The sequence below is a fragment of the Penaeus monodon genome, chromosome 5 (assembly GCF_015228065.2).
Source record: "Penaeus monodon isolate SGIC_2016 chromosome 5, NSTDA_Pmon_1, whole genome shotgun sequence".
Lineage (NCBI taxonomy): Eukaryota > Metazoa > Arthropoda > Malacostraca > Decapoda > Penaeidae > Penaeus > Penaeus monodon.
This window is the reverse complement of record NC_051390.1, coordinates 54439635-54452134: the sequence shown is the minus strand read 5'-3', so window position 1 is coordinate 54452134 and position 12500 is coordinate 54439635. Positions and strand designations below refer to the sequence as shown.

At 36.6% G+C, this 12500-nt stretch overlaps 2 protein-coding genes across 3 annotated transcripts in view; one reads left to right on the top strand and one right to left on the bottom strand.

Annotated features, from left to right (window-relative positions):
- The window catches only part of LOC119573371, a 12098-nt gene extending 408 nt beyond the window's left edge, over positions 1-11690 (bottom strand). Inside the window, exons 1-12 of the mRNA XM_037920587.1 lie at positions 11571-11690; positions 9023-9241; positions 7452-7686; positions 6727-6853; positions 6237-6518; positions 4508-6014; positions 4043-4342; positions 3771-3896; positions 2872-3030; positions 1739-1888; positions 1369-1601; positions 679-831 (exon numbers count right to left, since the gene is read on the bottom strand). Coding sequence (XP_037776515.1) covers positions 679-831; positions 1369-1601; positions 1739-1888; positions 2872-3030; positions 3771-3896; positions 4043-4342; positions 4508-6014; positions 6237-6518; positions 6727-6853; positions 7452-7686; positions 9023-9221 — 3471 coding nt within the window. The 5' untranslated portion in view covers positions 9222-9241; positions 11571-11690. The remainder of the gene's footprint in view (positions 1-678; positions 832-1368; positions 1602-1738; positions 1889-2871; positions 3031-3770; positions 3897-4042; positions 4343-4507; positions 6015-6236; positions 6519-6726; positions 6854-7451; positions 7687-9022; positions 9242-11570) is intronic.
- A 292-nt stretch (positions 11691-11982) lies between these two features.
- LOC119573369 overlaps positions 11983-12500 on the top strand; it is an 18333-nt gene continuing 17815 nt past the window's right edge. The window contains exon 1 of one of the 2 annotated variants that reach the window (XM_037920583.1): positions 11983-12500. This exon is cut by the window's right edge and continues 1397 nt beyond it. The gene's annotated coding sequence lies outside the window, so the exon portion shown is untranslated. The other variant, XM_037920585.1, reaches the window with a different exon arrangement.

Below are 12500 nucleotides of genomic sequence, written 5' to 3'. Positions count from 1 at the left end.
TAAGAAGGAAAAGGAATATGTGAAATACTTGTGTAAATAACAAATAAGTAAATAAATAAATAAAGACATAAAACAAAGTAAAGAGTAAATAGAATGAAAAAATAACACTAGTCTTACTAATAAAAACAATACACTTCCCATACATTATTATCATTATTCTATGCTTAAAATTAAGTCCTAGTATACAGTTTAAATACACTTTTTTTTTTTTTTTTTTGAGAGAATAAAAATAATAATAAATCAGGAAATACTCATCAAATCAAAAGTATAAAATTAGATAATAAAATCTTCAAATTACTTGACTAAATGAATCATAGAAGCTAAAGGAATTGCACTGAATAGTGAACTACAAGGAACTACTATGAATCACCTAAAGGACAAGGATTTCCAGTGAACTACAATGAACTACAAGGAACTTGCACAGACTATCATGAATTACTATAAACTTCAGTGAACTACAAGGAATGCAATAGCCTATTATGAACTACAAGGAATTACAGTAAACATACATGACATACAGTGATCTAAAAGGAAATACCAAACTATGAGGACCTCTTGTGGGTTATGAGAAACTACAGTAAACTACATGTATTTATAAGGTACGACAAAAACTACAATCAGATACAAGAGACAACTATGACCTACAAGCAACTACCATAGACTACAAGGAATATATACCTGCGAACAGTCAGCATTACTGGTGATGACCTTGTGGGCCTCCTCGGTGTTTTGGTTGTTTGCGTGGAGGGTAGAATTCTTCTTCTTGGCCTGCCGCTTGCGTGCTGGGGCCTTCGCCATCTCCTTCGGGGTATGTTTCTTCTTGATGTGAACCTGGTGTGAGGAAGAGGTGTGATGAACAGTTGTGAAGAACAGCTGTGGTTAGGAGTGATGAACAAGTGTGAAAAAAGGCGTGAAAAAGGTGAAGAGATGTGGTAAGGTGTGATGCACAGGTTTGATAAGCAAGTGTGAAGAGATGTGGTAAGGAGATGTGATGAGCAAGTGTCATAAAAGCAATGAGATGTCACAGAGTGACAAGCAGGTGTCATAAAGTGATGTGCAGGTGTCATAAGGAGTGACAAGCAGGTGTCATAAGGAGTGACCAGCAGGTGCCATAAGGAGTGACAAGCAGGTGTCACAAGGAGTGATCAACAGGTGTCATAAGGACTGATGAGCAGGTCTCACAAGGACCGACGAGGTGTCACAAGGAGTGACAAACAGGTGTCACGAGGAGGAGGAGGGAGCAAAGGACAAGGAAAAAGAAAAGGAAATCGAGAAGAAGAATGAGAATGAGATTAGAGAGAAGAAAAAGAAGCTGATGATTAGGCACACAACATGAAAGAAAACTGGACCGACACCTAGTTATCCTACCTTGACCCTATCCTGCCTGGCTGAGCAGTAGTCGCACTGCGGGCACTTGAAGGGTTTCTCGGGCAGGTGCAGCTTCATATGCCGACGGAGGTGACTGTTGGTAATGAAGTTGCGGCCGCATGTGTTGCACACAAACGGCCTGCTTTTGGAATGTCCTTGCATGTGTTCCTTCAGGTGTGACTTTTTGGCTGTTGTGTAACTGCAGTCTTGGAACTGGCATCTGAGGAGTTCACCTGCACAGACACCAAACAATGGAATTAATACCTGAACTCCAGTTGTACATATCTGTCCTCTATGTAGAAGCATAGGAGATATCCGATACACATACATACAAACAATGACAGCAAATCAAAATAGTATAATGCCATACCTGTGTGTATTTTAGTGTGTACAATGAGAGCATTTTTAGTCTTGCCTGACCATCCACACGTCTCACACAGGAATGGTCGCTCGTTGGTATGCTTTGTCTCGTGCACCTTCAAGATTTGAAGTCGAGAGAATGTATCACCACAGGTCTTGCCTAAAATATACAAGAAAATGTTGTTATTTTGCAGCAAAGACCTTCCTTTATATCGATAATATGCATTCACACTTTTCCCTCTCACTCTCTTCCATTGTTAGCTATCTTATCACCTTCCTATTATTCATCAAGGACCATGTCAGCCCCTAATGTTGGAAATTATTTCTGTAAATGGAATCTTATCAAATGCAACCAAAAGAAACTTGTCTTTTTAATTAGTAAGTCAACTAAGAACAATTATTTTTGTTGTGAGCCCTAGCTCTTTTATCTTCTGTTCTTTGTTTCTCCAAAGTATCTTCGGAGTTGGTGATCTGATTTCACACCTGAGGACTTTGTGGTGTTTTGGCCTGATGGGATGTCCTTCCTAACATCAAATGTGTATCAGTTCAGGGACATAACCTCTGCATTGAGGCCAGCACAGTAGCTAAACTATCCCTATGAATGAACATAACCCACAAATCGAAGTGAGAAAAAGAAATTCTCAGGATCATATTGTAAAACCATGTTTCTATAGCTTCAAAATATTTCTTTGTATATTCATTAATTATCCAAGCCTCACTTTCTTAGAGAAGGAACGACCAAGCATTTTAACAACCTTTTTTAAAATTCCAATTACTGCAAAGTATTGCTATTAGCAACTATTTTCCTTGTCCATATGTTTCTTTTTAATAACTGCAATTCTTTGTTATTTGCTGATCACTTCTATTTGTGGTAAGAACATTAAGTACCTACATTAACAAAATGAAAGTACCTGATTTAAAAGTTTATCATTCACTATAATCCTGTAAGTAGGAATAATTTTCTCTATGGTTTTATATATATATATATATATATATATATATATATATATATATATATATATATATATATATATATATATATATATATATAACCATAGCATTTGTCTTTTCCCCAGTTGATTATTAGCCTCTCACTATCACTCACTCACAAATAAGCATAAAGAAAGTATTACAAATATTTACACTTGTACTTCCTGCTCTTGGAGTGGAGTGCCATGTGTTCCGTCAAGTTGAACTTTTTGTGGGAGCTGAAGGGACAGTGTGGGCATTTGTGGGTCTTGGTCTCCTGGTGCGTTAGCCGATGGTCCAACAGGTGATAAATGCGCTTGAAAGATGCTTCACCTGTGAGGGTGATAACAGTTATTCTGGTTTGTTCCCTTGCGGAGTGTTTCTATACATGTAGATTAATAAAACAAAGTAAAAAAAAAAGAAAGAAAGAATAAAAATGGGACAACTGACATACAGAAGGAAACCATACAATTAGCTATGACACAAAGTAATGAAAAGCAAAATTTGCAAATAAACCTGTAAATCAGGGATGTCAAATATGTTGTCAGACATAGTTTTCACAGGCAGCCCCATAGCCCTTTGCTGCTCAAGCTATACCCAGTATTACCTACAATTTAACTGGCCTTTTGTCTATTAACACAATATCAACAGGTGGCAGGATTACAATGCCATGCCCAATGTAATAAAAGTTTAAAAGACAGTACATAAACCCACTGACATTGGGTTAAGAATATCACTTATGTTATATCATATTCCTTAAATCAATCAAATGATATGTTATATCACATTCCTTAAATCAATCAAATGAGATATTTTGTTTTCTACATATAATATTCTGTATCATGTTTTAGATAAATCATATACCAGTCCTTTCTTTTTCCTAAAAGCCCAAGGGCATTCAAGTGAGTGAATGAGTACCTTTACATTGAATCCAAAGCTGAATTGATCAATCATAAAATAATTTTAAAAACTGGTTGTTGTTTTTCCTGTATTTCCAACTATCATCTCAAAAATTACATTAAAAATAAACATATACTTCTTAAAGGACTCTTTCCAATACAGTGTATCCTCACATGTGTCACAGCGGTGGGGTGGGCCTGGAAAGTGGCCCCTCATATGGACATAGTAATCCTTGATGCGAGGGAAAGTTGCTTGGCAAAGTTCACATGCTCTCTCTGTTGCTGCAGGTTTATCCTCCCCTACAGAAAAAAGACAGCAAATATGAATGTAGAAAAGAGAGAACATGATATAATATATATAATCTGTACTTCAAATGTATCCTGTCACCAAAAATAATCCTTTCTTTGGTTATGTAAATGAACCTATAATGCCATCATTTACCCACCTTTTGCTTTCTCCACTGGCTTGATCCGAGAACTTGTCCTCCTCCATGCCTCCTTGCCTTGTGTTAAGTTCCCATCTGACCCATCTGTTCCTTCCTCTCGGCACTCTCTGGCCTCACCCTGCTTATCCATGACAGCCGTTTCTTCTTCTTGGACTATCGCTTCTGGATCATCCGGGTTTATGCCGTCGCCGTCAAAATGTGGCAAGTCAGCTGTGTTGACGACCAGCCTGTTGGAGTGTGCCAAGTCTTCTGGGGGTGTTACGACCTGGGTTCCATTTGATAGGAACCCTGAAAGACTCCCTATAGAATGAGACAAAAGACAGACAGTGTAATCAAGCCATACTATTGAAAAATCTGTTTATGTGTTATCCTGTATGTAATTCAGTAAAAATGAACAGCACATACTAACAAATATAAAATGAGAACATTCTAAATTTACAGCAACTTCAAAGAAACAATGCCCACCTGATGTTGCTGAATTTACAGTTCTGTTGATCTTAAACTTGACCTGGCGAGGGGTAGCATCTGCATCAAGGGCAATTATAGGTTGAAGGCTGTCAGGAGTGATGCCCTCAGGCAGCTCTGTCTCTAAATTCCTTCTATCTCCAGAACCTTCAGCCTCATTAAACATGTTTCTCTCTTCAATGCAGTTCTTATATAATGGACCTCGGTCTCCCTCATTCATCACACTTCTTGCATCTAGGCTGCATTCTGAAGACTCGTGTTTCATATCTGATACCATGTTCTGAGGTACTATGTCCCTCAGTCGAATGGTTTCCAGAGATTCTTCACTAGGCCTGGAGAGGGCTCTGTGAAACCTTTCCTCTGATATGCTTTTCAGGTAGTGATCATAATGCTGTTCCTCATTCGGAAATCTGTCCTGGAGGGCAGGGTCACCTTGGTCCTCAATGTCCATCAACTGCTTCTCATCCCTGGGGTCCTGCTTGATCTTTTGGCACTGTGAGAATTGGTGCTGGACTGTCATGTCTTGTGGGCAGTTGGATATCTGAGTGTCAGTTGAATTCTCATTGTAATATAACTCCCGCTGGTTGCAGCTGATGTCCTGGGCACTAGCAGAATCATCCTGATAGTAAGATTTTGTGTAGTTCTCTTGGTTGTGGTGAGGTTCAAGGATCAGATGTTGGTTTTCTTTTTCTTCTGGAGGTCGACATGGGTAGCAGTTCAAACCTGGATTGATGTTTTCCTCATACTGGAATGATTGTGTGCTCTGATCATCAGAAACTGTTAAGTCATCTTCAGGATTGTAGTTACTTACATAATATGACATATTTTTCAGTGTATTTTCTCTGCTGGAATATACCAGTGGAGCACTAACTCTAGCATTATATGAGTCTGAGACCTTCATGGTAAAGCCTTGTTCATAAACTTGTCTTTGGTACATATGACTAGAATCAGAGGAAAGGGACTCCTCATTGGTGTACTGTGGTTCTTGATGCCACAGCGTCATGGTACGTGCATGAGGTGGGCCAAAGTGACCCTGATTATCACAGGAAAAGCTTATGTCTTCAGCCGATGTTGTTTCACCAATGGAATCCTCAGATATGTGTGCATGGGTTCCAACTATTGTTGATGATGTTGATGGGTGTGAAAACACAACATTAGGCTGATTGATGTGCATGTCTTCTGCACTGTGTCCCACCACACGACACAACTCGTACTGGGGACATTGCTCTGCCTCCGGCTCCTCACAGCCTCTCCTCGAACTTACATGGAAATCAGTAATTTTATGATGGTTTCCTAGTGCCGCTGCATTAACCTGATTTTCCTCCATGTCTGAGGAAACCTCCTGAATTGCTTGTGAGGGATGGGCAGCGTGGGAAGGGAAGTCTGTGTTTGTGACTAAGGGGTCAGGTGGTCTGTTACTTGTCAGCTGATCTTCTTGGAGGCCGTCAATTGCAGTGGATATGGCCAGACTAAGGAAGCTCTCATTGTCAACCATGGAATCAGAAGGCTGGAAATTTAAGGAAAAGCTTTTTAAACAAACCATTAAAAATATGACTGTACAGCTGGTTTATACAAAACTTTTCAGTTTGTTACATTCATTCTGGTTGCAAAATAATTTACCAAATGCATGTTCTCACAAAGCAATAATACATGATAACAAATAGCTGCATAAGCACTAACATAACTGCAAAGAACATCAAACAGAAACATAAAGAAGAAATCATCTGACCTGACAGAACTTTGCTTTTAACTTGTAGAAAGGTGCAAGAAAATCTGAGGGAAGAAGCTGGTTATCATTAAGGGCATCTAGCAAGAAGAACAGAGCCAGAAGTGAGTTGGAGTTGGAGTACAAGGGATGTGTCTGCATTAGTTTGATAGCCGTCTGAGGATTCAGGCGGCACCACTGGACCCAGGTGAGGAGACTTCGCAGGTTGCGTTCTCTGCTGCTGGGGTTGTGGTGAACCCAGCGTGTCACCAAGAGCAAGGTCTGGTCCTCATCAAGGGCCCAGCTCTGCAATGGAGAACTTACACTCACTCACGCATTCATTTCCATCCCTCTGGCTACTATCTCAAAGGGAATACAAGTATATTTATCCTTAAGTACAACGTCATGCTTAAAAGAAGTTCAAGTTTTCATTAAACTAATGCAACTTCAAAACATAAAATCTAAATGTATCATGGACCTATGAGATACTCAAGTTTCTGCCATTCATCCTTACCGGACACCTCAAGAAGTCTTCAAGTTGTGTGTGTGAGAGTTCCAGGACCTCCTCTCCTTCTATAATGTCTGACAGGTTAGAGCTGATGAAACCCCCAGTTGTCTTCTCTAAAGATTCAAGGTTAAATCTGAAAGAAAAAAAGATAATAAACACCATCAGAAATAATAGTGTGTGAAATCACCCCTTAAGATTGATGAAGTTCTAATACTGTTGAATATGTAGTACCAAGGTCTAGTTAGACACAGAAAACTGGGAGGAGAATTCAGTGAGGCTTTGCTATGGGTCCTCCTGGGTTATCTCATTCCTCTTCTCTCATCTCAGTTGGTATTTTGAATTGCTTTACCAATATGCTGCATCCCTCCTTCTCTATTCTAACTATTCTAAACTTGGTTGCTCTGCTGCTCAGTAAACATGAATCATTTTCTGCTGAGTAAAATCAATAACTCCAAATTCTGAAGGCCTAATTTACTGCTCCTCTCTCTCTTTGTCCTACCTTAGTACAACATGCCAACACATCACACAAAATTGTTGCACACTTAACAAAAGAGAGATGGAGATCTGATGTGAAAATAAAGAGTATGGCCTGGCAGTGAAATTACTGTCATTAGGGGGTTGAATCTATAGATATCTTTATATTAACCATTCTGACTAGTTTCAAACACTGTGAATATCTTAAGTCTTATAAAACTGTATTCACTCGCTATTCTAAAGGGAAACATACTCACTTAGTTGCCATATCTCTCACTGTCAAACAGTTGGCTGCATCAAGGTATCTGTCTAAGTATTCTGCACAGTGTTCCTTCAGCTTAGCAATGAGTAGTTTATTTGCCAGCCGCAAGAGCTCGGCTACGTTGGTCTTGTCCACCACGACTGTTCCAGTGTACATGTAAGTCAGGAGGCACTGGAACACCTCTGGATCCTGAGAGCTGATGTTCAACTGTTCCTTCACTGTCTTGCTGGCTGTCATATCATGCATCAGAATTAGACTCTTTAGCTACTCTTTATAAAAGGAGCAACTCTTATATAAAAAGTCACTCTTACATAAAAATCACTGGTAATTTTATATAAAATCACAATGTGAGGTGTTCTTGATAAAGAAGAAGAAAAGGCAGCTCAAAGCAAAGCCTTATACAATAACTGATGTTTATGCACATGGGTTAGTGGGGACAACAAAGTAAAATTACTACGTGTGGCAATTACCCATGTTAAAGAGAATTAGACCTGAAGTGCCCTTACGAAAAAACTACATAAACATGGGAGTCAAGGTTTAGAGAGCCCTTCGTAATACTTTTGCAGTTTATACATTATGAGGCCTCTTGTATATTTCATAAAATAAAACCACACTATAATGCCGTTCATTCCATCCATAATAAAAATGAACAATCAGAATTGTTTCATGATTTAAAATTAACATATAATAGTCATAATTAATGAATTATACACAATGATGATAAAATACCATAAAAATATCCATAATTATAGCGGTACCTTTATCATCATTGTTATTATTTTCATCAATATTATAATCTGATGATTATTTTCATTATTATCATTATCTTTAATATTACTATCAATATCTTTATCATCATTTGTCCTTAGCATTTCATTATAATAACTATCAATATCATTGTGATGTCACTATTGTTATTATCATTATTTTTATCGTTATCATTTTCATTAGTATCTTCATCATTTTATTCACATTATCATTATCATCATCATTATAGTAAACTTCATTGTTATCATTATTGTTATAATTATCATTATTGCGATTATCACTATGATCTTTATCATTACTATCTTTATTATCAACATTCTTTGTTTGACATTTCACTTCATATATATATATATATATATATATATATATATATATATATATTAAATTATATTATATATATAATGTATATATATTATATATATGTATATATATATATGTATATATATGTATATATATGTATATATATGTATATTATTATATATATTATATATATGTATATATGTATATATATGTATATATATTATTTTATATTATATATATGTATATATTAATATATATAAATAATATATATATAATATATATATAAATATATTAATATATATGTATATATATTAATATATATGTATATATATGTATATATTTATATATATGTATATATATGTTATATTTATATTTATATTTATATTTATATATATATATATATATATATATATATATATATATATATATATATATATATATATATATATATAATACATAAGTAATCAAGGAACAAGAACAAGTCCCCAGGAATCCAACCTTTGAATATGGAGTCGAAATAGGGAGAGCAAGCAGCCAGAACACAGCGGTGTGCCTGGAACTGCTTGCTGGCCACGTGCAGGATGACATCACAGCACCTCACCAACTCGCGCTGGCTACGCAACTTTTCCAAGACTGCCGTTCCGTGCTGGTTTTCCGTGAATGTCATGGCATTGTTGGGCAGGAGGTTGAGGGCCATGGCTGGCAGTTTCTTGGGATCTAGGAGGAATATAAATGGATCAATATAAACCAAACCAATAAAATACATTCATACACACATACACATATACATAGAACAGTGCGTGCATGGACACACACACACACACACACACACACACACACACACACACACACACACACACACACACACACACACACACACACACACACACATATACATAGAATAGTGCACACATGGACACATACACACACACACACACACAAAGCAAGGTAATAATAAAGGCTACAAAATATTCTAGGATTATCAGTAGAGAATCAATATAAATGTGTTTGATTACTTAGTTTTCCCAAAATAACAGTATTCCAAAACTACACCTAAGTATTCACACATACAATCATAAAGAGAGCAACAAAGATTCTGCCAAAAATGAAAGACAATGTATATAAGAACTTATATACGGCTGCATTAATAAAAAAAATACATGAAATTAATGAAGTAGTAGTCACAAAGGGAAAACAATGATTGAACTGAACTCCCTGCACCCAAGGGGTCGAGATGTAATTGACAACAGAGTTTTTGGCCCGAGCCTAGGCAACTTGTGTGGTTTTAACTACATTCTTCAAGGTTCACTAAGAAAATTTACACACTGCAGTCTCCCGATATATAGACTTTGAAAGTTGACTAAAATCTCTATTTTATTATACTTTTGTAAATACAGCCACCAGGAATGGCTGCAGCAAACATTGACTAAAATAACCAAATTGATGCTGCACGACCTCACAAATGGCCACTCAAGTCTCACAAGCCTAAAATAGTCAAACTTCACAACAACCCCAGATAACAACCATTACAAAAGTGTTCTTACACAAGATTGGGCTAATCAATTTATGGATAGTCTTCATGAGTCATTATCTACAGATGACTTGAGCATCCAGGAATCTTTTTAATTTGATCAATGTTTTTTTCTAAAGGAGTGCATATCAATTAAATGGAGGCCTATCACTCTACCTATGATAGATGGTCTGACGAACAGCTGTGAATAGTATTTTTATACATCAAATAAAGTTCAATTTCTGTAAGAAATATCATAGAGAACAGTGTCTTTAGTTTTATTAGTTTATAGATTCCATATGGTGTATATCATGAGTCACATGACTATATATTATATATTACCAAATCTATAGTTTTTCATCTATGAAAATTAGTACATGATTTCAAAGCAAAAGAATTATTACCTTCCATGAGAAATTAAGAATACTGAATATGAAGGTCGTGTTGCCATATACAAAAAAAAAATCTATACCTTAAAGATTGGTCAAATTTTGTCATTAGTACGGGTGTATTTACCTTATTTTGATACGGGATATCGATAAAATAAATCAATCTAAACCCTTTTTTCTCTGTGTGTTATCTCCGCAAAAGAATAATAACGTAAATAATATCTCTTATTCTTTACTACGCATTCCGATTCTCAGGTAGGTTTTGGTCACAGTTATGTTACTTTCGCTTTACCAAGAATTTCTCTTGTTATCCCAGGTGGGGGTAAGGGGGGCAAAGCCCGTTAGAAATAACTGAGGAATCCTGAAATTGGAAATGAGCGTGAAATGGCTGTGATGGTGGTGGTTGGTACTCAAATCTTGTTTATTACTTTTTACAACTATCAGGCGGCTGCTGGGCTGTGGTCATGTGACATTCATGTTGGCGAGGATTTCTCTTGCTTTTAGCTTGACTCTAGCTTGCCATGAATACGAGGTGATGATTTGTTATCCCAGGTGGGGTAAGGGGGTAACAGCCCCCTAAAAATGGGGTTACAGGGGGGGAAAGCCCCCTTTTAAAGAGAAATAACAGAGGATCTTTGAAATTTGAAAAGCATGTGTAATAGCTGTGATGGTGGCGGTCAGTACCTGAAACTCATAAAAATAGTGGTTTACAGATGAAATGAAGGTTGAAAATGACGTGTACGTTTCATACGAAATGGCCACCCATACTTTTTCCAAAAAAAATGACCAGGAGATACACTTAAAAAAAAGGAAAATAATAAGAAGTAAATCTGTCTGAATTAAAAAAAACTCACAACTGCAATTCTTCTAATTTCACGAGATATACAAGAGACCTACTATTACCCCCCCTCCCCCCCAAGAGAACTACAATTGCCTCAGCTCGAAGACGACCAACAAAAAGCACTCCTCTTCTTCTTTTATAGGGTTTTAGACTCATGTCCACAATCCCTGGATCTTATTTCTTGGAATCATTACTCTCTCCGAAAGATTATGATCCCTGTCTTATTACGATATTTATCCTTCTCGACTTATGTAAGCAGACTTTCCTGTAACTTATCATGTAGTACTTCCCAGCAGGAGCACTCACCTCGATTTCCTAAAATGCTACATATACATATACATATATATATATATATAATCAGACGTGTCAAATGCCTCGCAGCTCCCTCAGCAGCGACATCGGGAGGAGGAGGAAGCAGTCAGCTGTTCTTTGTTTACTAATAGAGACCGCGGGGTTATTTACCTGTTCATTAAAATATTTCCTCTCTAAAACAATAACAATTAACAATAATAATTAATAATAGCAATTATGTTTCTAAAACAATAACAGTTGACAATAACAATTAATAATAGTAATTGTGTTTCTAAAACAATAACAATTAACAATAACAATAACAATTAATAATAGCTATTATCTTTCCAAAACAATAACAATTATTAATAGTAACTATATTATTACTAACGATGAAATAATAACCATAAACAATGCTCACATTAACAACAACAATAAAACCCCATCAATATTTCAAATAACAAGTGTCAAAAAGGAATACAGTAAAAACCCTCTTTTGTTCTCTTGTGCATCTACACTTTGACTCTTACTTTTTTTTTTCTCTCTCTCTCATTTTTCTTTCATTTACAAGTAAACAAGACAAAAAAAAAAAAAAAAAAAAAAAAAAAAAAAGGAAAACAGAGCAGTCCCTCTCCTTGTGTTGCACAGACGGGCCGCGCGACTTGCCTTCCGTTATTTTTTGCGCTTTTCCTGTGAATTCGTCGTTTCTCCCCGTCAATTCGTCGTCTTCTCTGTTAATTCATCTACTTCTTTTTTAGTTCGTCGTTTTTTTCTGTGAATTCGTCGTTTTTCACTGTCAATTCGTGGTTTCCCCTGTCAATTCGTCCTTTTCCCTGTCAGTTAGTCTTCTTACCTGTTAATTCCTCGTTTCCCCCCTGAATCCGTCATTTGTCCAGTCAGTTCATCATCTTCCCCGTCAATCCACAGTTTTCCCTGTCAGTCCGA